The sequence below is a fragment of the Silurus meridionalis genome, chromosome 10, assembly GCF_014805685.1.
Source record: "Silurus meridionalis isolate SWU-2019-XX chromosome 10, ASM1480568v1, whole genome shotgun sequence".
NCBI classification, from domain to species: Eukaryota; Metazoa; Chordata; class Actinopteri; order Siluriformes; family Siluridae; genus Silurus; species Silurus meridionalis.
In genome coordinates, this window is record NC_060893.1 from 11,296,678 (window position 1) to 11,322,772 (window position 26,095).

At 38.4% G+C, this 26,095-nt stretch overlaps 1 protein-coding gene across 4 annotated transcripts in view; it reads left to right on the plus strand.

Annotated features, from left to right (window-relative positions):
• The window catches only part of otud7a (OTU deubiquitinase 7A), a 66,198-nt gene that overhangs the window by 35,576 nt on the left and 4,527 nt on the right, over positions 1-26,095 (plus strand). For 3 of the 4 annotated variants that reach the window (XM_046859608.1, XM_046859610.1, XM_046859611.1), the window contains 9 exons: positions 1,471-1,625; positions 12,319-12,501; positions 12,951-13,169; positions 14,988-15,089; positions 15,207-15,334; positions 16,084-16,196; positions 18,908-19,035; positions 19,191-19,340; positions 25,662-25,776. In XM_046859608.1, coding sequence (XP_046715564.1) covers positions 1,541-1,625; positions 12,319-12,501; positions 12,951-13,169; positions 14,988-15,089; positions 15,207-15,334; positions 16,084-16,196; positions 18,908-19,035; positions 19,191-19,340; positions 25,662-25,776 — 1,223 coding nt within the window. In that variant the 5' untranslated portion in view covers positions 1,471-1,540. Of the gene's footprint in view, positions 1-1,049; positions 1,174-1,470; positions 1,626-12,318; positions 12,502-12,950; positions 13,170-14,987; positions 15,090-15,206; positions 15,335-16,083; positions 16,197-18,907; positions 19,036-19,190; positions 19,341-25,661; positions 25,777-26,095 lie in introns of those variants that run through there. The other variant, XM_046859612.1, reaches the window with a different exon arrangement.

Genomic DNA, 26,095 nt, shown 5'->3' on the forward strand with positions numbered 1-26,095 from the left:
CCCCACCTTTCCTTTCTGAGTGTATGAGTGAGGGTGGGTGCACATTTTCGAGTCCTGACCAGGTTCATTGACCATGACATGATATAATAATTATTAGACGCGACCTTGTAAATAAGCGGTAAAAAAAAATAATGCCCTGTGTCATCCCCCCGGCAAGACGCCATGCCATCAAAACGAGTCTAAAACAGAGCGCATGCTCTACCTGATTGGTCTCTGATTGATGGCTTGCTGCATGCTTGACTAGTTACGTTTTTATTCACTTATAAATAAAAAGGAACAACTTATTTTGCGAAATGTAAGCGAGGAAAAAGTACGATATTTGACGGTGAAATGTAGTGAAGTCTCCATAACAGATCAAAGCAAGTCTGTTGTGGATGTTTCTGAACCTAATCATTTAAGTATACACTATAAAATCGAAGCTTTTAAAAGTTATTTTAAAGAGTGTGTGGACAGTGGTTAAAATGCAGATAGTAGCTGTTGTCCATTGTAGAGCAGGTAAGAGGCAAACAAGCAATGGATGGGCAATAGTGAGTTAATAAAAGTATGTATATAATGGATTTTATCTATACGTAAGATTTACCTGGTAGAGTGGCAGCTGAGTGTTTTTGTTTGTCTGTGTGTGTGTGTGTGTGTGTGTGTGTGTGTGTGTGTGTGTGTGTGTGTGTGTGTGCGTGTGTGGTATTTGTAGCCAATGGAGCTGTTTCATCACTGTGGGCACTGGGCAGTTTGTGTCTCACATTCTTCTCATTCTTATGTCACGCTCCATAAGTGATGGCGGGGTAGCTAGTTGGCTCACACACACACACACACACACACACACACACACACACACACACACACACACACACACACACACAAAGGACTCTGTTATTGCAGCTCAGTCGTAGGTGTTGCCTCTTAGCCAAGGAAGGCATGGTTTGGGTTGTTCTGACCTCATCAGAGCCGAACAGCGTGGCATTTCAGCAAGAACAAACACAAGGGCTCGGACTGAGTGTCCCAGTCAGAGTGGGCTGCTGCAGGGTGGTACACACAGCAAGGATTGTTAGTAGAGGGAGTGATAATCAGAAAGTACTGTCCACAGCTAAACTGGGAGCACAGACTGGAACATCACATCATCCTGCCTGCTGCCTTGCATTCTGACTCATTCACACTGCTGGGGGGTGTTTGTGGGGGGTGAGTGGGAGTATAAGCAGGAGAAGTGCTTGACATTTTGTATCTCCTACCTATCTTGCTATGATTTTGGTCATCAGAGGAGCACTGTCACCTCTGATATCACTTCCCAAACATTTTTCAGGCACAACAGAGATTTTAGTGCTATAATTAACCAGTCTCCAGTACATGAAAATAGTAAAGCGACATTTGTCACAAAGATAAAAGCATTAATTAATCAACTAAGATCTATATTTTTTCTGCTTGTCTCTCTCTCTCTCTCTCTCTCTCTCTCTCTCTCTCTCTATCTCTCTGCTGTAGATGAGCGTGTGAAGCTCTGGCTACCACGAAGGCCACTGCTGCAGGCTGGACAGCGCAGCCACATGATCACATGACTCTGGACATGGACGCGGTCCTGTCAGACTTTGTTCGGTCTACAGGGGCAGAACCTGGTCTGGCACGTGACCTGCTGGAGGGTGAGTTTTTTTTTATTATAGATTGTACCAATGGTCAACTCTTTGTTGGCTGATTAAAAAAAAAATTCCATTATTTGGTATGTGGTGTACTGATCTCAGTAATCAGAAATATTACTGTTAGTTTAGTTTTTGATATTACAATGTAGTAGGCGTATAACCATTGTTTAATTTGGTTAATTATTTGGTTTGTTATTGAAAAAGACAGACAGGTAAATGATGTTGAAACGTTTGCTGACAAGATGAATTGCTGCAGCTCTGATACTTAAAATAGTAATTTCTATGTCATCATTTGCAAATAATAGTAGAATTAAGCCAGATACAAAAGTTTACCCTTCAACAAACAGGGTCAACTAGATACAAAAACAAGAGGCTTTTATTTGAAGAAACTATAAGTTAGCCAGCTAGCAGTTTTATAACAAAAAAAAAAAAAAAGTCTTGTGTCTGACCTTTTGTAAAAGCACAAAACACTATAAAGCAAAACAAGCATATAACTAGTAATTAATTATTGCAACTAAAATGGCCATGGCACAGGGTGAGGTTGGGATAGAAGACAAACATTTTAACATTTTAGTTTGCATTTCAGTTAACACAGATCACATAGATCATTGCATGCCAAATTTTTATGAAGTTATTTGATCATCTAAGAAGATTCTATGTCATTAAAGGTTACATAATTAAAACAAATAACTTTTTACCATTATTCAAACATTATTTTTAAATGATTTAAAATGACTTACAGTTTATTTAGAAAGTATTCAGACCCCCTTCACCTTTTTCAGTTTGTTATGTTGCAGCCTGATCAATCATTGAGCAATAATTCAAATAATTATTTTTTCGATTAATCTACATTCATTACCTTATAGTGAAGCCAGAATTCTAGATTCTAGAATTCTAGCCTGGCATATTTTTTTTTTAATAAAAGCATCATGCTTCACTGTTGGAATGGTTTTATGCAGGTGATGTTCTGTGCCTGATTTCCTCCAAACACAACATTTAGAATTAAGCCCAAATTGTTCAATCTTGTTTTCATCAGACCAAACTATCTTGTTCCACACAGTTTTAGATTCCTTTAGGTGCCTGTTGAGGGCTTTTGGGTTTTGCACTGAGAAGAGGTTGTGCCTTCCATTTGAGAATTATGGAGGCCATTGTGGGGAATTGTTATTGCAGCAGAAGCCTTGCACCTTCCCCAGATATTTGCCTTGCAACAATCTTGTCTCTGAGCTCTGCAGACAGTTAATTTGACCTCATGGCTTGGCTTTTTGCTCTGATATGCATTGTCAGCTGTGAGGTGATGTGGAGTTTGTGCCTCTCCAAATCATGTCCAATCAATAAACATTTGGTGAACTTCAATTAGGTGTGAAAACATCTCAGCAAAGATCAAGTGAAATGGGAACCTGAGCTAATTTTAAAGTGTTGTTGCAAAGGGTCTGTATACTTGTGTACATTTATACATTTATACTGTTTTTGCTTTGTCATTATGACATTATGGTACTGAGGGTAGATAAATAAAAAAGAATCAGGATTATTGGCTAAGTTTGTTGACACACAAGGAATTTGGTTCCAGCTGACTCTCAAAAGTACAGACATAAATAACACTACACATTTAGCTTTGACTATACAAGACAAAACAGACAAGTCAAAACAGACTATACGAGACAATACAGACAATGTGAGACAATATAGACAGTACAAGTATTAAATAAGGATACAGAGGATATGACAAATCATTAATGTTCATAAAGTGTGAGAGTGCATTGTAGTGCAAATAACAGTATTGTACGTCGGGTATGATAAAGAGTTACTTTATAACTTTTGTATAATATACAGCAGCAATAGTGTGTGTAACATATACAGGGAGTGCAGAATTATTAGGCAAATGAGTATTTTGACCACATCATCCTCGTTATGCATGTTGTCTTACTCCAAGCTGTATAGGCTGGAAAGCCTACTACCAATTAAGCATATTAGGTGATGTGCATCTCTGTAATGAGAAGGGGTGTGGTCTAATGACATCAACACCCTATATCAGGTGTGCATAATTATTAGGCAACTTCCTTTCCTTTGGCAAAATGGGTCAAAAGAAGGACTTGACAGGCTCAGAAAAGTCAAAAATAGTGAGATATATTGCAGAGGGATGCAGCAGTCTTAAAATAGCCAAGCTTCTGAAGCGTGATCATCGAACAATCAAGCGTTTCATTCAAAATAGTCGACAGGGTCGCAAGAAGCGTGTGGAAAAACCAAGGCGCAAAATAACTGCCCGTGAACTGAGAAAAGTCAAGCGTGCAGCTGCCAAGATGCCACTTGCCACCAGTTTGGCCATATTTCAGAGCTGCAACATCACTGAGTGCCCAAAAGCACAAGGTGTGCAATACTCAGAGACATGGCCAAGGTAAGAAAGGCAGAAAGTCGACCACCACTGAACAAGACACACAAGCTGAAACGTCAAGACTGGGCCAAGAAATATCTCAAGACTGATTTTTCTAAGGTTTTATGGACTGATGAAATGAGAGTGAGTCTTGATGGGCCAGATGGATGGGCCCGTGGCTGGATTGGTAAAGGGCAGAGAGCTCCAGTCCGACTCAGACGCCAGCAAGGTGGAGGTGGAGTACTGGTTTGGGCTGGTATCATCAAAGATGAGCTTGTGGGGCCTTTTCGGGTTGAGGATGGAGTCAAGCTGAACTCCCAGTCCTACTGCCAGTTTCTGGAAGACACCTTCTTCAAGCAGTGGTACAGGAAGAAGTCTGCATCCTTCAAGAAAACATGATTTTCATGCAGGACAATGCTCCATCACACACGCCCAAGTACTCCACAGCGTGGCTGGCAAGAAAGGGTATAAAAGAAGAAAATCTAATGATATGGCCTCCTTGTTCACCTGATCTGAACCCCATTGAGAACCTGTGGTCCATCATCAAATGTGCGATTTACAAGGAGGGAAAACAGTACACCTCTGAACAGTGTCTGGGAGGCTGTGGTTGCTGCTGCACGCAATGTTGATGGTGAACAGATCAAAACACTGACAGAATCCATGGATGGCAGGCTTTTGAGTGTCCTTGCAAAGAAAGGTGGCTATATTGGTCACTGATTTGTTTTTGTTTGGTTTTTGAATGTCAGAAATGTATATTTGTGAATGTTGAGATGTTATATTGGTTTCACTGGTAAAAATAAATAATTGAAATGGGTATGAATTTGTTTTTTGTTAAGTTGCCTAATAATTATGCACAGTAATAGTCACCTGCACACACAGATATCCCCCTAAAATAGCTAAAACTAAAAACTACTTCCAAAAATATTCAGCTTTGATATTAATGAGTTTTTTGTGTTCATTGAGAACATGGTTGTTGTTCAAATTAAATCCTCAAATAAAATTAATCCTCAAAAATACAACTTGCCTAATAATTCTGCACTCCCTGTATGGATGATGTGATGACTGACAGTTCTGATAATGCAGTACTTATAGATATGAAGCAGCAAGTATAATTATGGTAAGTTGTTAATGAGGGTGATTTCTTGGGTAAAGAAACTGTTCCTGTGTCTGGCAGTTTTGGTAAACAGAGTTCTGTGGCGCCTACCAGAAGGGAGGAGCTGAAAGAGGTTGTGTCCAGGGTGTGATTTTTCCTGCCCTGTTTCTGTTTCTTTTATGGTACAAGTCCTGGAAAGTGGGCAGGGGAGCACCGATTTTTTTTGTTGTTGTTGCTGTTTTAACTGTGTGTTGCAGTCTATTCCTGTCCTGTATTTTTGCTGCTCCAAACCAGATGGTGATTGATGTACACAGGACAGATTCAATCACTGCAGTGTAGAACTGCATTAACAGCTCCTGTGGCTGATCATACCTCCTTAATTGGCATAGAAAGTACCTCTGCTGTGCCTTTTTGAGAATGAATATTATGTTGGACTCCCATTTCAGGTCTTGGGAAATGGTAGTGCCCAGAAACTTGGATGTCTCCACAGATGGCACAGGGCTGTTGGGATTGTGAGGGGGAGTAGTGTTGTAGGGTACCTCCTGCTAATATGCAAAATCATTGCCATCTTGGAGGAGTCCGATGAGCATAGTATCGTCTGCAAATTTCAGGGGTTTAACAGTTGGGTCACTTGATGTGCAGTCATTAGTGTAGAGGGAGAATAGCAGTGGTAAGCAGACACATCCCTGAGGAGCGCCAGTGCTGACTGTCCGAATACTGGAGGTAATACCTCCCAGTTTCACCTGTTGTTTTCTGCCTGTCAGGAAGCTGGTGATCCACTGACAGATGGCAGAGGGTATAGTGAGTTTTAGGATTTTGGAGTGGAAAATTTCCAGAAGTCAACAAACAGAATCCATTCGAATGATATGAATGATTGTAGTATCAGGCTGCAACATAACAAAATTTAAAAATTTAAAGGCCAATCATAATGTAATGAGAACTGACGTGTGATTATTTATCATTGGAGAATACTTCCTTACTGCTGTCTGCGTACTTAAAAGCACTCGGTGTGGCCTTTTGTGTGTTTTGGATGTAACTGTAGCAGTAATAAGTGCACTGTTTTATGCTCCACTTGGCTTTGTTCGGTTCCTGTAAATTCTGTCAGCAGTGGGCTATGACTGTGGAAAATAGTTTCCTTTGGCTAAGCTAACAATAATGAGCCATGTGATGCAGTGCAGGACAGTGATGGATGGCTCTGTTTGCTCAGCTCTACAGATTTCTCCAGTGCTCTTACTGACTTCAGGCCTCCATGTGTAGAGCTTTCAGAATCATCCACCAGTGCTGAATGCCACACAGGCAAATATTTTAGCTGCAAGCCCATTGTATCCATGTGTTCTTGTGTGCAAATAAATATGCAGTATAAATAGAACACAAACTGTTGCTAATAATGAATGTGAAAGGCTGATTGGAGAGTAGGAACTAGAATGATATTAATAATAATGATGAAAATGATGATACAGATACACCAGGTGTACTGGTACTGTAATGGTCCTGTTTATAGTTTCTGGAAATCTGCATTCAAAAAAGACCTTTGTATTTAAAATGAAATGAAATTACATGGGTTATTTGTAAATTGGACCTACAGAAACCATCAACTAGGTGTGTTTTGCTAAAATAAAAAATATGTTGTTCACATACTATGTTATGCATTTCGTTTGTTCATTCGTTCGTTCGTTCGTTCATTCGTTCGTTCTACTTTTGAGTGGTGCTTAGTGTAAGTACTATGTGTAGAATGCCTTTTGCCATCGAAGGTGCATGGTTTTATTAGAAATGGCTGAAACAGAAAGGCCTATTAGTTATTGCTTATTATACACAAGCAGTAACCTTACCTAAGAAGGATTTCTATAAAGGATTGTTTATAAACAAATCACCTCTGGGTTGTCTGTGCTTGTCAGTCTATGTCTCATTCAATGCTTTCTCAACTTGTTATGACACTAGCCCTTTGGTGTTCTTTCAGTGTGTCCTGAGATTCCTTTATTCACCTTGCTTGACGTTGTGTTGAGGCAATGTAAAAAGGATATCAACACACCTTCTATGTATTTCTTTGGCCGATCTGTCTCAAAGACCCTCCGTAAAGAGCTTGATTGACAGGCATTCTTGTTATGACGGCATGACTTGTCGGAAATAGAAACAGTAACTAAGGAGGGCGGGTTTTTGCAAAGGGTCAATTCCTTATAAATTTTGAAACCTTCATCTACATAGAGTATGAACTTTAATTAACTTTTTTGCACGAGCATCATAATGTCCTCCACAATTTCACAGTCTACCTCCAGTGTTTAAAACATTCTGCAAATCATCTATTACTGGCACTTCCCCTGTTGGCCGTTGACTGTCAAGTCAAGTTTCTTTGTGTTTTGGGAAGTGACATCACTTCCCAATACAATTACGGCCAATAATATAGTCCCACCCCTGACACTTGATTGACAGCTTTCAGTGCAAGGCATCGGAAATGCAAATGCAAAACCGTGCAAGGCTTTGGAAATTCAAATGCAAAAGGAATTGCGATTCCTCTTGAGTTTTGGCAGTCCACACATGCAGCACAAAGAAAGTGAAAAAGCAAACATGGTAATTAATATTACTATTCAAATATGACATGGTCATAACTCAAAAGACACGGGAAATAGAGTTGCAAATAGACTTTGCTTTTCCACTTGAAATTCGACAGTCACTTTACATTTGGAAAAGTGAAAAACGAAAACGGTAATGAAAGATTTGCATTTGCGTTTGGATTATGTCACAATTTATGCATCCACATATGGAAAATGCAATTGCAATTACAATTTGCAAATACAATTTGCAATTCCTTTTGAATATTGTCCAGAATATTCTTCCATATGTTACAGTACTGGAGGAGTGATGAGATAACTACAAACCTGCATTTGGTCCAGTTGCAAAAAACTGTAAGTTGTCCTCATATTTCAAATAAAAAGTGTCTGCTGGGATTATGCAATATGCTAAATAAGACAGGGCTGAATGTGCTGTATGTACTGCAGGGGGAACTTCCTTAGTCAGCTTTGTTTTTTTTTTATATGGCAACCTTTTCTTACCTTCTTGAACACCCTTTCTGAAGTTTGTATTTTGCCTTCTGCTGATTTAGTCTTGTTCTCATTTTGGTCGTCCAGTGCTTTGATCTAAGTGTAGCCTTGATCATGCTCTAGTCAGAATGTGAGAGGTCACAGAACTGACCTGAGGTCAGCACATAAGCACATATGTGTGTTTATTTCTGAAATCCCTTCAGGTAGAGCTGAGAGACTTTGCTGTTGTACTTTCCACTGTTTATGATTAGCAATTTGTTAATTGGCTTTTAATGAGCTTTACTGCTGACATTTCCAAATGAAGACTGAACAAATTAAAACCATGAATTAAAAAGCCTATAAAAACACACAAGGAGGTAAGTAAACATACCTGTAGTAAGATTTCTCAAGATTTTAAATGAAGAGAAGTGAATGACTCATGAAAAGGCTAATAAATTAAATCCATATTATCCCATGCTTTGGTTTTACACACACATACACACACGCACGCACGCACGCACACACACACGCACACACGCACACGCACACAAAACCAATAAGCAATTCGTTGAGATGAGCCATTTCCTGGAAATTGTAATGTGAAGTGTTGTTATTATCAAGCTTCCACCTTAGAGACCTCAGTGGAAACAGAAGGAGGGTCATATACAATTCTTTGGCTGTGTTGCGCACGAAAGAGCTTGAATGATAGTGAAGTGTTGTTGAGAATAATGCTAAAGTAAAAGAAAAGGGTTACACAGACTGTATAGAGTGATCTTATTAAGCAAAGACAAGGAGAAAACTAATAGATTTACCTATGTGGTCTATACTACCAGCTGTATTTAGCATCATTCATACATACACCCATAGTATATACAAATGCAAGATTCTGATAATGGAATCAAAACTGTTTAGCCCTGAGTAGGGAAAACACGTAATTTATATTGTCCTCTAGAGTGCATTGTATACAAAAATGTGTGTGGGTAGGTGTGTGCCGAGTGTGCTCAAGCTGGGGGCTGAAGAAGGCTCTGCAGGTCTGTGGGTGTTGACTAGCAGCAGATGTATGCATGTTTAGCACTGATTACATGCTGGATCCCCTATGGAGACACAATCAAGAGTGCTAAATGAAGTCACCTTACAATTCTCCTTGTATTCTCAAGGTCACCTGGAGCGGGTGGTGTCCTTCACTAGAAATCTCGTTCTGATTGGAGGTTTCACTCAGATAATACATAATCAATCTTGATTAGACTTCCAGAGCTCACTATAGAATGAAACAAGGTTAGTACTGATCAGTATGTGCAACTTTAAAGCAGAGCTTTTAAGGCTTGTAGTATTTTAGGTGAAAAATCTAGTCTCAGCATTCTCCTCATTTATTAGCTGTTTTTGTCTGCATGAAGCATTGGTCTAGAAGCAGTGCCTATTAGGGAAACACTGTAAGTATGCAATCAGCTCAGACCAGTATCCCCGCACTCTGCTGTCAGATGCCTCATGGAATGTGTGGAGCAGAGAGTCATATCAGATAGCCGCCTCATTATATCCAGTAACCATATCCGAAAATTCTGCCTCAACCCCCAGCATTAGCCATTAGTTCTCTTTACTCTTGCTGCTGATTGTTTGTGTGTCAGTCTGCTGGCCGTGCCTACAGACTCTCAGAGACATCCTGTTCCTGTTACATTAGTGCTTTCTTCATTCTGTTCTGAGTTTGTTCTTTGTACTGATTTTCTTTTACTCTAATAGAAGTACAAGCATGTTAAAAAGCTGTTTGTATCTTTATGTTGCATCTAATACGTTTCTTAGATTTATAAAAAATAGAGGTTTGTCTAGAATTCATGTTGATTAACAATTCCTTTTAGTATTTACTAGGGTGTCGTCATTGGACATAATATGTGCACTGTCACCCTCCGGTGGACAACAGAAGTACTACAGCGCTTTTATGATCATTTCACTCCCAATATTGAATTTATTTTTTGCATTCACAAAGAAAGAAATGACAAGAAAAATAGTCTTATATGCAATCTAGTTTATAAATATTGTATTTTCTTTACTTGATCTTTTATCTTATAGATCAATAGTTTCTGTAAGCTAAATATTAAAGCCGTCTTTAAAAGATCTTTGTGCTGACTGCATTCATTAGACACCTGGGTCCTAAAATATGCTGTCCTTTTGTAGTCAGTATTTTGTTAACACTGGAAACAATTTTGAATATCATCAGGCACAAATCTGCTTGTGCGTTCTGCAATATCAATGTACTTTGATATGCTAGGTGAGTTTCCGATCTTGTTTCTGTAATATTGCACCACTTGATTAAAAAAATCTAGGCAGAAGAGCTGTTAAGAGATTTCCTGGGACTATAAAACTTGCCGAGCTTCAGAATGCATGTGTGCATGTATTATAAGTGCTGAATAGCCATATAAATAAACTGTAAATTATTTTTTTAAAGTCTGGCTGTTTGGGGGATAAAGAAAGCTATGAAAGGAATAGGATTTGCATTGATTCTTGCTGCGTCACATAGTTTGTGCCTGGTGAGATTTACATATTTATTCATTTTTTCTCACGTTGATTGTGCTTGTTGGGCCTTTAGTCAATGATGCAGGGAAAATTATGTCTTGTAGAGTAGGACATTTAATTGGGTATGGTGACATTAGATTGTCAATTTTCACACTGGCTCATACACTTGCACACATGTAGACCTCAGTGTTGTCTGTCTTAAGCTCATCTTGGTTGTGTTAAGAAAAGGTTTCTCTCTGCAACAGGGAAGTGTGAAGGTTTTAGGTCTATAATAAGAGTTTTTTCTGACCTGCTTCTCTCTGCCCTGGAAGCACTGTCTGTCACTAAGATAAGAACGCAGCTGGAGGAGGAGGGAGCAGCCGTGTGTGTGTTTGCGTGTGTGTGTTTGCGTGTGTGTGTTTTCTCTTGTTCATCCTCACTGGACCCTGAGACGTACACATCAGTGTGCTGACTGATATAAACCTCTATATGTATTTTTGATATTATTAAGTAATGAAAGTGCAGATTTCCTTCTTCAAGGTCCAGATAATTAAGTTGACACATTAGAGCTAAAAACTAGTGCTAGCGTTTCTTTCTTTTGAGTGTGATATTAAGCGGAACTATATTGTCTGGAGCTTGATGAGTTTTTAAGTCTTTTAAAAGTCTGAGTACCTGAATTAAGATTGTAGTAGATGCTTATGTATATTTATTTATCAAAGAGGGGATAAAAGTGGACACAGGGAAAAGCTTTGCTTTGTATTTTGTTCTTAGGACAACATGGCATATAGAGTAGTTGGTTTTTTTTGTTGTTTTTTTGTTCACCCATTTAAGATATTTTAGGTCACCCATTTCTGCAGTCACTGCTATTGGTGAATTTGTTCTATTTCGTGGTCTATAATTCATTGATGGTGCAATGAAATCACACCAACAATAACCACTTCTTTTTTTTTTAATGATTTTTAAATGTTCTTGTAAATTACACCTAAGGCACAATAAAAAAAATTATTAAATATGATAAAAAGTAACTAAAAGCAGCCATTAGGTTTTATAAGTGTCCTAAATCATGTTCTAAAAATGTCATCAGAAGTTAATCAATGATTTGAAATAAAAAATAAAAATTAACACAATGATTTTAGTTAGCGAAAATTAGATTAGAATTTTCTTTGTTCAGTGTTTTATACATTGTACATTACATATTGTATATTTTATCTATTATATATTATATTTCCTGATACCTCTCCCCAGCCCTTTCATATTCTACAATTAGTTTCTCTCCAGCTTAATAGATAGTTTTATTTACTAATGTTTTTTGAATTCTATGTCCATGTCTTAAGGTGGAAAGATTTCTGCTTGTCTGTAGATCTGTTCCTGCATCTATCTATCTGAGATTTCCATTATTTAGTGCAAGTATCTTGTAAGCATCAGATGAACTAGAGAAATAAGATTTTTAGAATTGAGCCAGACAGGTTCAAGGTTAAAAGCAAAAAAAAAGCTTAATTGTAACTTGAAATACTAGACATGTGCAGCAGTATCATCTTTTTTTGAACAATAAATTAGTTTTTGATTGGTGTAAAATGGAAGCTATTTTTTCCTGTGCATTTTTAATACAACAAAGACAAACAAACAAATGCATATTTAAGTCAAATTATTGATAGTCCTTGTGCTGTTAAGTCATTTAAACTTATGTGCTAAAGATTAATTCTTTCTTTGTTTATGTGTGTTAACGTGTTTGTATAGGTAAAAACTGGGACCTGAGCGCTGCTCTGAGTGACTATGAGCAGCTGCGGCAGGTCCACACTGCCAACCTGCCACAAGTATTTAATGAGGGCCGTTACTACAAGCAGCCAGAGCGCAGTGGAACCCCTCAGCACCTCAACAAGCTGGAGCAATGCTTGCAGAGGCAAGAGGAGAACACTCAGGGTACGGCAAACACCTGCACTACTGCTATATATAAGCAGTGATGTTGATGTTAAGGAAAATAATGATAACATTTAACATGTTGCCTGTGATAATGATTGCTTTTAAACACTTGACATATTGAGTATTAAGTATCTTAGTATCTTGAGTAATAGTTTCAAGGTTTGTTATTCATCCCATGTTTTTTAAACAGCTTCGTACCATAACAGCACATGAATATAGCACACAAAAAAAGTCAAAGATACATGAACGTTCACACCAAATTTAAGAATACAAAGTCATATGTGTTAGTACAATGCAATGAAGTACAAGAGAAATGCACATTCCAAGCTTTCAAACATATAAATATGCTCCTGAACTGCAGATGATCTTTTTTGGGAACAACAAGTACAGGGCCCCACACCTTTATTTATCCCTCTCTCATCTTTCTGTGTCTGTGTGTGGTGCAACAGAGAAGCGTCTTTCTCGGGGCATCTCACATGCCAGCTCTGCCATCATGTCTCTGGCGCGGATGCATGTGACGGGTGAGTGCACCAGGGAGCAGTTGCCTCTCGAGATGCCCATCTACACCTTCCAACTACCTGACCTGAGTGTGTACAGCGAGGATTTCCGCAACTTCATTGAGCGTGACCTGATTGAACAATCTACCATGGTGGCACTGGAGCAGGCAGGTGAGGGCATGTTCATCCCCACAAGCATGGCTTTGGCACTGCAGACTTACTATAAGCTTCACCATTTCTCTCCTGAGTGAAAAGCCCATTCTGTATTCAGTTACCACTAGTATTGTGTTTGTGTCTTCCTTTAGCCTCATCAAAAATGTCTCTAACTGCCACTTAAACAATGTCCACAATGTCCCTTTTGTATGGGGGTTGTCCTTCTCTACTGAGGCCACGAGAGTCATGTGCATGCACGTGAGCCTGAACGGATCACACTCTCATTATTTTAAGGCATTGTTTTGGATCAGTAGCAAAGTGGAGTTAAACTACCACATCAGAGCAAAACATTCTGTAGCCAGAACTGACATGGAGCCATATCCAATTATGTTTGTGATTAAGATATTATCTGCCATCTGCCTTTGTCTTGGAGCGATTAAAATCCCTCTCAGTCACGACTCCCTGAGGGGAGCAGAGCTCAGTGCTCAGAACACAGAACTCTACTTTAGCTCAGATTTCAGTAATTGTATCCTGAATAGGAAATGCAGCATTTTTGAGTAAAATTTGCATAAAAATAAACCAAAAAAATTTATTGGAGCTTTGAGATTAAACAGTTAGTCAACCATTTCCAACCATCCTATATTAAAAAACCAGCTTCACATTTTAATTGAAGGTGCACAACTTGCAATATGTTTATCTTCATTTCTAATTTAGGGTGTGGTGTGAGTGAAAGAATATTTGGCCGCTGTATGTACAGGATGTAGCTGAGCTACGTAAATGTGCTGTTTTAATGACTCTGAAGCAGCAGATCTGAGAGATTGTGGGTGGGAAGCTAGGGGCAGAAGATTGTTCTATCCTAATCCCTGGAGAGGAGAAGGAGTTATAGAGTACACACAGCCATCTTAAAGCTACAACATGCTCTCCTAGCAATCTGCAAGTGACTGTGTCAAAAATTTGGGTTTGTTTTTATTATTTAAGAATAGCAGAAATGTTTGTAAGATTTGAATATAATGGTGTAAAAGTGGAGCATTAGAATGAATGGGGAACATGATGACTAATATTTTTTGCATGAATCTTATATACACACTCTCCAGCATTTTCAATAATAATCTCTCATCTGTATTTGGTTGTATACCAAAGTAAGTACCAAAGGGATTTTCACAATCTGTCTATCCCAAATTGTTTTTTTTTTCAGAGATGGGTTTACTTTGAGGTTCATGGTTATGTGTGACTATGTTAGAATTATAAGGTTCAGACTTTGTTATTTTTATTGTTATATCTATGAACAAAATATTAAGTACTTTGAATTTATTAAGGGTGAAAACTTAAGTAGAGTACTTAAAAATGCAATTGCTGATAACCTGAATGTACATAGTGTTCTGTAAGATTTTCTCTCCTGGTTGCTTGGTTATTTAAAACACTTAAAAATGGATTTGTTTAGGGTTATTTGTGATTATTAGATAATGAATCACTTTTCTAAAAGAACCCTGTCCTTAAGGGTTTACATTTTCGAAAAGTTTACATAAGAACAAGGCAAGGCATTTTGACTATTCTGCAACCTTTGTACAATACAAACTACAACCACTGTAGCTCATATTATATAGTTTTTCCGTATTATATAGTTATATATTTATTACTTTTAATTATATAATTATTATATAGATATTATATTATTGTTATGCATTGACAATATATAAACAGTTTTCTTTAGGCTTTTATTTTTTTTTACATTGTACATTCCTGTTCTTGTGATATGACTTATACATGCTGTATATATGCTGCATTCATTACATTTATAAACACTAAATATTTCTTTAAAATGCTGCTTTTTTGTAGGTCGTCTGAATTGGTGGTCCACTATATGTACTAGCTGTAAGAAGCTACTGCCATTAGCAACAACTGGAGATGGTAACTGCTTACTGCATGCTGCTTCCTTAGGTAAGCTTTATATCCAAATAAACTTGAGCTAAGCTAGAGTTACAGTCCAGCAGAACTCCTGTTTACACAGCTTCATAAAATGCAAAACTAATTTAATTACGAAATATTTTTTGTCAGGTATGTGGGGCTTCCATGACAGAGATTTGGTGCTGAGGAAAAGTCTGTATGCTATGATGAAGAGTGGGGCAGAGAGAGAGGCTCTGAAGAGGAGGTGGAGATGGCAGCAGACGCAGCAAAACAAAGAGGTCTGACTCTTTGACTCCCCCAAGAAAACACACTCGCCAGAGCACCCTATGTACTAAAGTGTTAGTTCTACTAGCTCTACTGTTAGTTCTACAGATTATCTATCTATTGGTTATATATCTGTAATTATTAACAATTATTAGCTTTGTTTCTCAACATTGGCCAGACACAAGTCTTATAAATACTTCAAGCCATTTGGAAACATATTGCTGTGGGAAAAAGTACCAAAATTATAAAGAGATTTTAAAGGGCTTGTATTGTAAACACTGTAAATATAAAGTTTCATATAAAAGGTGTTTACAAATGCAAAAGAAAAAAGAAATAATATAAAAGCAAAGACAAATTCAAATGTTAAATATTCAGTCTTAATAGGTAACGTTCTGTCTCTGGGGTTATTTTTTATTGTATTTATATTTGTGCATTCCCATCCTGCTTAGCAACGACTATTCCCTTAAGTGCTGCTGTACACGAGCACCAGAAAGATGTTTACTAATAAGCCTTAATTCTTACAATCAGGCTTCACCGAATGGATCAGACAGCAGTTAGAGCTTATATGAGTCATCACATGTCACGTCAATTTTGTAAACAGTGCAAGTAAATACAATTGTTTGAAAGGTGTGGGTGTGTGCTGTGGTTTGCCTGATCTATACTGGTTTAATGTATGTGAGAGAAGAAGTTAGAGTGTAGGAGTGGGTGTGTTTCCATCCATTGCCTCATTCACCTCTAACTAGCTTTCTTGCTCTTTCTGTAGTCAGGGTTGGTGTATACAGAGGAAGAGTGGGAGAGAGAGTGGAACGAACTGCTGAAGTTGGCCTCCAGTGAGCCTCGCACACACTTCAGTAAAAACGGCAACACCAGTGGAGGGTAAAGCTCACCAGCCCACACACACCAGCTTACATGTGTACACACATATCCCATTACAATATAGCTATATATTCTTCCACTATTTAAATGTCCTTCCTATACAACATCCTTTTACTCTTTATGCATTTTCATGCACACTCCTAAATATTATTTACGTAAACACATTTTCAGCTATGATCTTTCTTTTTATTTACAAGCAGTTAAAATTACAAGTTAAGTTCAGTACAGATTTAAAGGCTCAGCTTGTACATTGTAAAATGATCCAGATTATTTCTGGTATTGTGATATGTGATATATCTATGCATCTATGTTATCCTGAATCAGCATATAAAAGGCATTATCTTGCCAGAGGATGGTGTAGCATCTTGCTTTTCAATTTTGTTAACAGTTTTTAATTTCAGGTAATGTGTACAAGTGAGTCAAGTCATAGTGTAAGGCATCTGTAGTTACAGCAATTACAATGCCAATATGTGAACTGGCTAAATCCCAAGGACAAACACAAATATTAAGTTTGCTAAAGAAAAACATAATTTGTGTATTTACAGTTGTATTTATTTCAATGTGTTGCTGTTGTTTTTCCTCCTCTGGTGATTATAAATGAGTTGTGTAATGTGAAATGGTTGTGGCATAATAATGCATGTTGAAACTGGTACATTTTGGATTAAAGATTGTCCGTTGTTCCTGCGTATTTAGCAGGAGTGTGACGTTTCCTATTTGTACTCGTCTAGGATAAGCTTCCTGTTAAAACCCTAATCTTGGCTTGTGGTTTAGGAGGCGGCACAACACTAATCTGAGATATTCAGGGAGGGGCGGCATCTGTGTGCACATTTAAGTTATTAAATTCCACAAGAGATTAAGAACATCTACTAGATTTAAAACCTCTATATATGACCTCTATACAGAGTCAGGGACCTTTACTACACTACACTTATTTGCTGTACATTAGGAAACATTTTTAACCATTGTAAACAACAGTTTGTAGTAGTTTGTTTAGAAACATTGCCACCTGGTGGTCTTGTAACGTTAACTATAACGTTACAAACCAAAGTCAGTAAAAAATGTTTAAGCAGTGTTATATGTCTCTTTGCTTGAGATGTTTGGATAGAGCAGACCAATGTGTGAATGAGTTCTTTTGAATGAGTTCTGCATTTTTTTATTGGTTTCAGACCTTGTTTTTAATAAGGTGGGTTTCTTTTTTCTTTTCTTTTTTTTGCTAGACATTACAATTGTTGCCCCAGAGTTGAGCAGAGTTTACATAAGGTCATGGGGTAACAGAATGGAAACAGTGTATTGCGTGTGAGCACAATGTGGTTTCATGTTGTGAAATCTACACGCTCTGATGAAGACAATGATACGTGCAGCTCAGCTCACAGTGCTTTCGGTTTGAGTCTGCTTCTAAAGTGTAACATGCTCTGGACATATTTTTATGTTACTGAGATAAAACTTCTATTGGATGTGTGATAAGAATTTAACCTGAATAAGCTCCTGCTTTGTTTTTCCTTGCACTCTTTTTCAAAAAGTACAAAGCTAAAGAACTAAGATGCACATCTTAGTTGATAAATAATTATTATGCAGTAGCTCTTATTGATGCTGTTCATACAACAACCCAGCAGATGAAACATATATAACATATAGACTTAAAATTACAGCATATCGAAGCCACTGCTGAAAATATGCAAGGCAGTAAGTACAATTGAATGAGTGATGAATTGTGCTGTGTGATGATTATTAATCATGATAGCACAAAGAGCAGCCTAGAGAGCAATGTGCATGTAAATTGGATGATAGGGGGATTTGCTTATTAAAAGACTCTTCATTAGAGTTTAAGAAGTGCTGTTCTGGGTGTCTGTGTGTTTAGTTTGCTTATGAGTGTTTATGTAAGTATGTGTGAGGAAGGGGGGACTTAATTTTGCTAAATTCCCATAAGGGGGATGTAGGCCTGTTCTCTCTCTTTTATTTGCTCTCTTGCCTTCCCATCCTCCTCCTCCCTCACTACACCTTTTATTATCATATACACACAGATGCAGCTTTTGTATTCTTTCGTAAATGTTACAGCTTGTGCTAGACATCAGACATTCAGGGATAACCTCTTGTAAAGTTGTCCAGTCAGCACAGGATGAAAAAGAGTGTGTGAATAGTGCTGTTTTAAGTGGAACGCTGCTTTGACCTCTAGTTTGATCAAGAACTATCCAACATGAGGCTCCTTTGGGGTTTGCTCATGAATCCTCTTAGGATTCTTCTTCTTTAATTTCAAGTGCAGTTTGTAAGGTAGAGTCATCTCTAGAATTATTAGCACTCTTTTAAATACTGGTTAGCTTAACCCCAACTATCCGTACTTTTAAAAAAAGAACACAAAAGGGATAGATGGCTGTTGAACTGCACACATATTGTAAAACACATATAAAGCCATAAAGCAAAAGTAAAGCCATAAATTTCAAGACATTTTAAATGTCTAAAACAATTCGACATTTGCCATAAACTAGACCCATAAATACATTGTCCCTCAAAATTGTGAAAAGGATGGTGAAGAGGCAATATAGGAGCATAGAAGTTACTTATTTCATATGCATTGTACATTATTAACACTTGCTTATTGTCAGGAAGGATGCCGGATTTTAGACTTGGATATACAAATAAATAAACAAACACTAGAATAATTTATTATGGAACAAAGAGTAACAGTATTTTTTGTGTGATTTTGCCTTCTACAGTGTGGATAATTCAGAAGACCCTGTCTATGAGAGTCTGGAGGAGTTCCATGTGTTTGTGTTGGCTCATGTGCTGAGGCGGCCAATCGTGGTGGTGGCTGACACCATGCTCCGAGACTCTGGGGGAGAAGGTGCCAGCACAAACACATGCACACACACACAAGCATACACATACACACACACTACACAACTCTGGCACACATAAACCTATTATTGTTTTCAGTAATTTTACACTTCTCTCAGCTAAAATGCTTAAATCAGTTTTATACCTCATCGTTCTTTTTAGCATTTGCACCCATCCCCTTTGGGGGTCTTTACCTGCCCCTGGAAGTACCACCCAACCGATGCCACTGCTCTCCCCTGGTCCTGGCATATGACCAGGCACACTTTTCTGCCCTGGTCTCTATGGAGCAGAGAGACCAGCAGAGAGAGCAAGGTAAACAGCTAAGCAACACAGACAAGTCAGCTTTTTTTTTAACAGGTTTCATTCAAAGTTCTCATTTTATTGCACTAGACAGATTATAATTAAAGGCAAAAATATTATTAAAATACACAGATATATATATATATAATACTAACAATATATTATGCTGAGTAATGGAGAGTGTGTTAGAGAAGTGAAGAAAAGAGTGCAGGCAGGGTGGAGTGGGTGGAGAATAGTGATAGCAGGAGTGATTTGTGATAGAAGAGTACCTGCAAGAGTGAAAGGGAAAGTTTAGAGACAGTGGCATTGAGTAAAAGACAGGAGATGGAGCTGGAGGTAGCAGAGCTGAAGGTGTTGAGGTTTTTGTTGGGAGTGATGAGGATGGACAGGATTATAAATTAGTTTATTAGAGGGACTGCACATGTAGGACGTTTGGAGACAAGGTGAGGGAGGTGAGATTGAGATGGTTTGGACATGTGCAGAGGAGGGACATGGGGTATATCGGTAGGAGAAAGCTGAGGATGGAGCCACCAGGAAGGAGGTAAAGAGGAAGGCCAAGGAGGTGGTTATGGATGTGATGAGGGAAGACATGCAGGTAGTTGGGTTAAAAGAGGCAGATGTAGAGGACAGAGGGGTTTGGAGACGGATGAATCCGCTGTGGCAGCCCCTAATGGGAGAAGCCGAAAGAAAAAGATCTTATGCTGAGACATTTTATTATTTAGTATTGAATGAGTGCCTAAATATTTTTAACAAATTGCTTTTTTTTTTTTGCAATGTATAATAATAATTTATTATATAATTGTGTTATTTGGTAACCAATATCAATAAAACCGACTTACAATATGCAGTAAATGTCTGCTCAACAAGAGAAGGATTTACACATCAGTTTAAGCACCTTTTTGAAATCAGTCTTAGGTAATTGTTGGTTACTGTCCAAGTCTATGCAGAAATGTGCTGATTCATTATTTACTATAATGTAACGAGGTTCATTTCCTTTTATATTACCTTTCCACAATATAGGAATATGTCAAACTCTTTGGCTTAATATAAGGTGCAGTATGCACTTTTACTTTAAATATATATACATTTTCATTGCATGATCTTAAAGACAAAGCAATCACAGCAATGTTCAGAATCAATTTAGGAAGTAAACTGATCATTAGATTACTGTGAGCACTCAGACCGAGATGTACCAGCCTTACAGACGCGCACGATGAATAAAGTGCACAATAACTGAATGATGAAGCTAGGGATAATCTAGCAATCCCTAGACAGCAACGTTAAATGTCTAAGAGTGCTACAGTCTGTCAGATACAGATGAGGCAGATGGCATTCAAGCATAGTGCCTTCTATGTTGCTCCTGTCCAAATTAGTGGGCATGATTCAGGAACAGAAAATAAGATCAATCTTAGTGTCATCCCCAACGAATAATACAGATCTAAGATCTAATTACCTGGAATCAATTATTCACCAGACATTCCTTTAGACCTCACTGTTTTGAAATGAGTGAGAAAGAAAAAGTGAAGTGGAGCAGTGTGGAATTTATTTTATTAGATGCAGCTTTCTACAGAATTCACTGCTGAAAAACTCACACTAGTGAATGTTTGCTGAAATCACAACTCATTTTCTCATGTTGAAAGTAATTTTGCATGTAAATTGTCTTTTGAAATAATATCATAATCCCCTACTCTATGTAATATTTGGGTTGTATAACTCTATTAAATATGTATAAACTCCACACTGGATAAATTCCACAAGTATGTAACTCCTATTCTTTCATTTCCTTCTTTTCATAGACAGAAAAGAAGCATAGTAGTAACATATATATGTTACATTATAGAATGTTTAAAACACCCCTCCAAAAACATTTATTATGTGAGTGATGAGGAATAAAAAACTGACACTGTGCAGATGTTTTGCCAGGCCAGCACAAATAACCATGCTGATACTTGTTCCAAAAATTCTTTGCTATAAGCTTCTGAACTATTGGCACCATTTATATGAAAATGCTAATTCATGAAGGGAAATTGTATAGTTTTTTATTAATGCAACAATATTGACCAATGCATTGTTTTGTTTGTTGCATAAACAGTATAATCACCCCACAGTTAATATTTGATGAAAGGTGCAATGGAGACAGTACTGAGTTGCTCCCTGTACTATCTATCAAGGAGGTAGATGGTTGTAAAGGATCTTGAACCTTCCTTTATAGAGAATTTGGGCTTAGGGACTGCTCTTTTTAAACTGGCAGCACTGTTATTTGTATATTTTTGTTAATGCCCATTCTTTTGAAAAATAGTCACATTGCTAAATAGTTTGATACGTTAGATAAAGAAAGGGTGGAGAAAGTTATAAATAGAAAAGTCTCAGTGAATCTGATTAGCTTAGCTAGAGGAGAGAGCATACTTTACACCAGGCTGTCTTGTTCCTTTCCTTGCATGCACTTTTGTGGCGAATCCTTCTGATGTTGACCAAAAGTACTGATAGCTGAAAAAGAAAAAAATGATTTTCATTTTTAATTCTAAATGGTCACTTTGCTTGATAAATATCCAGTAGATGGCAGTGTCTCACTCTCTTTGTGTTTGCATTAAGCAGCTCTTATGTGCCGTCACTGTCCTGTTGCTTCTTTATGATTGATTTGAAGCTTGAATACAGAGGAATTGTACTACTCCAGGATGATGGAGCCTCCTGTCAGAGTAGCTGTCTGATGCGAAGCCATTTCACAGCGCCTTGTTATTATTGCACCTCTATATGTATGTGGTGTGAGATGTGAGAAACTGATACCTTCTGAGTGGGGGAAATCAATGGAGTAGTGTGAGCTTGACAGGGCAGATACAGACTGAAAGTGAAACAGTTGGTGGGTGTTAGTTTTGTTGTTTAGTGCAGGCAGGATCACTATTCTCGAAGTTGAATGAGGTCATCTGTCTCTGTAACAGTGCAGACAGAGCTATGAGGCCCCGCACTCCTAGAATCCACACTTACTTAAGCACACACATGGAACCCAAGCTCCTTCCAATGATTCCTCTGAAAAATGTTTTCCCATATTTACTCTTTAATTTTTTACTTGCTCTGTCTCAGTGCTTGTCTTCCATAGCTAATTAGAGCACACCAAGCTAACAAGTCAATAGATTTGCACTACCATGCTCTCTCACATTTTATGTACATTACTGATATGTCATATACATTGTATCCCTATTTAAAACTCGTACTGTCTGTATTGTCTCACATTGTCTGTTTTGTCTGGTATTGTCTGTTTTGTCTTGTCCTGTCTGTTTTGTCTTGTATAGTCCAAGCTAAATGTGTAGTGTTGTTTATGTCTGTACTTTTGAGAGTCACTAACGGCTGGAACCAAATTCCTTGTGTGTATCAACACACTTGGCCAATAAACCTGATTCTGATTCTGATTCTGATTTTGAATGGCTTGCTCTTTTTTGTCTTTTCTCTCGTTTGGAAGCTGCAATGTATCTTTCATTTTGGCCTGGCCTGATGATCTATACTTCTCTCCTTCCATCCTGGTTCTTCCGCTCAGGCAAGCCAGCATCTGTCCATCCAGTGTGTGTTCAGGTGCCAGCAGCTTCCCCAAGAACACTGAGACTTTGTTCATCTCTGAGCATGTGTGATGGCCCCTCCTTCACATTCGCATGCATTCCATTTACACGGCTGTGGGTGCACCAGCTCAGAGGAATGTTAATCTTTCGCCTCTTGTTTTTGCACATACACTCATTTTAGGTGTTCATCTTGGTGATGGGTGTTTATACTCTCAGGTGTATCCGGCTGTAATGCAGACACCCTTCCTCCCTCTTTCTGGAGTTGAATGGTGTCCCTGTGTGAGCCTGCCCCAGTCCAGCTTTAATCTGCCAATGTTGTGTGCAGTAGCTAGTGCTGTAGACTCGAGTGTGAGTGAAGTCCACCCACACCAAACCTCAGCTGCTATTTCGAGACCCATTTTTAAAAGACTTGCAGGCTTTCCTTGGCACCGAAGATCGGCCCTTAAACTGATCCTCCTATAAAGGGGAACATTTTGGTGCACACTTTTATGATGCTTCCTGTGCAACACATCCAGGTTGTTTGTACTGGGGAATGGAGATAATTCTTAACAGCAGAGATTTTATATAGTGTGTGTATTTGTGGGATAGTGTGCATCATGTGTGGTACTAGGGATTTACATGGTTAAACAACCATGTGTCCAAGATAAAAACTGATATTCATCTTATATTTACAGCTGTGAATTCTGGTTGATAATATAAATTTTATATCAGTCAGACAAAGCCTGCCAAAGAAAGCTAGAGTAAGGAAGATTTGCAATGATTAATATGATCCACTAGAGGGAGTGTATTTAAAAATAATGACTTTGAGCTTTTAGTTGTTTTCAAAAGGATTATATTACACATACTTCTTATGACAGATCTGCACTCCAAATCTTTATAAACACTCGCCTATATTTTCCACAAGCAGCACCAAACTGTGCAGCGAGACCACGTACCATACGTCATCCTGTACCAGGTAACCACAGGAATTGAAAGTTGCTGTGTACTATCAGGTGCCAAAGACCATAAGCATGTCATCTGTCAGCAACTTCTGTTTATATAATCCATCCACCTCTCTCCACTTCCACTGTAACAGAGTCTTACTGATTCTGGTCAGTCATCAGTGAATCGAAACTTCTCTTTTTTCAGTTTCTTGTCGCTTTGTATGTTCTGTTTCATGGCTGCTAATTTTCCAGGAAACTCTCGTTTTGGTGTACTGGCAGTTTGGTGAGTTCCTCTGCAGGCAGGAGAGGTCAGTAGAGGACAGCTCACTACAGTTACCAGCAAGGCCTGTGAATACAGTATGTTACACTGAGGTCCCTTACTGCAGAACTGGCAAGGCTGGTGTTTGCTTCTGGAGTGGGATCAAATGGAAACAGTTCAGGCTGAGGCTGTGGGGGATGACCCCATGTCCGCTGTCTTACCCTGTTCTGATGGAAAGCGTGTGCGGAAAGCGTGTGCATTGAAACACATCTTTGTTTGGGAGCGCACATGACAGACATTCTTGTTTGTATGTATGCATTATTTGTGTATTCGTGTATGTCATTTTATACAGCGTATGCAATCCCTTCTGCAGTCTGCTTTGGCTTGCTGTCACGTCCTGGACCGCTGCCACTTGGAGTGGTACTACAGAGCCACGGACACAAAATGTTTATTTTGCCCCTGCAGTACAACCTAAACACGGCACAGATTATCAGTATCCAATATATTTGTATCCGTCAGCCCCCAATTATGGGTCTAGTATGTGAAAATAGACTTTATTTCATTAATATGATCCCTTGTGTTAGCATAGTTACTGCAAACAGACTGATTGATTGCTTTTATATGGTCGACACTGTTAATAATAAACCTCTAATCACTGCTTTGACATTTATATACTGATATATGGTTTGTATATTTACGTGAAAAACAGTTATTTGCATGCCAGACTGAGCTGTTACAGACTTAAAAGGTTCAGGTTAAACCTGTGTCCTCTGAGCTACCTAAGAGATCAACAAGAGTAAAGTAGTGCCTTTTGTTAATGTATTTGACTTTTATTTTACTTTAGCCTTCACCTTGGCACACCTAGACCTTTCTGTTTGTCTGCCTCTGTCTCACACGTGCACACATTCTGTCTTTCACGTGTCTTTCACCAAATGTAAGATTACACCCGTAGTGTTGTTTAGATGAGTCAGAGTGAGGCAGTGTGTTCACTTATTACTGGTACACTATAAAACCAGCCAAGTCTTCATTTGGCAAATGTCAGAGCTACTGTGATAGAAAAAACACAGTTCTACCAGAAAGAAAGATAGAGACAGAAAGAGAGACAGAGATAGAAAGAGAGAACCTGTGTGTGTGTGTGTGTGTGTGTGTGTGTGTGTGTGTGTGTGTGTGTGTGTGTGTGTGTGTGTGTGTTTGTGTTTGAAAACAGGTACAGGAATGTCCTGTGCTTGAACATTAGATATTTTGTACCAGTCTCAATTTCTCTGTCTCTCTGGATCTCTTAAAATACATCTCTGTGTTTAAGTTTCTTCTTATAATCTCTCTGCTATTTTCACTTAGTAAACCTAATTTCACATTATTTCACCTCTCATTTGTAAATAACTATGTGTCTACTGGGCTTGATGGGAAATCTTCCAGGAACACAAAAGAAGAATATGAGTGAGTTAAGTGGCAAGAGATTTTTTAACCGGAATCAGTGCTTCTAAGTGGAGGCAATGCAAAGTACAACAAATGTGCATGTGTTTGTCCCACATCTTTAATGTTTTATTACTATAATAAAAAAAGGTTCTTTACTAAGGCTCCATTTCTCTTCTCTCCGTCACAGCCATCATCCCTTTGACAGACTCTGAGCACAAGCTTTTAGCCCTGCACTTTGCTGTGGATCCAGGCAGAGACTGGGAGTGGGGGAGGGACGACAACGACAATGCCAAACTGGCCAAGTAAAGTTCCCTTCAATCTCTTCCATCTATCTGGCTCATGCCTTCTCAGGGGTTTTAGGGCTCTGCTGGCTGGCTCACTCTGTCACCCAGTACTTAAAGAGGGGCAACACTACTAGTGTTATTCCTGACACAAGGAATTTCCCTAGATAAAATCCGGTCATCACAATTCCAGGGGAATGCAAGCTATCAAGCTTAAAGTCCCCACTATTCTGTAAAAAGCACAATTTAATCACATGAAATATTGCTACATAGTTCTATGACAAAGTGGCTGTACTGAATTTCCCTCTTACATATATTGAGAATGAAAATCTACAGTGTG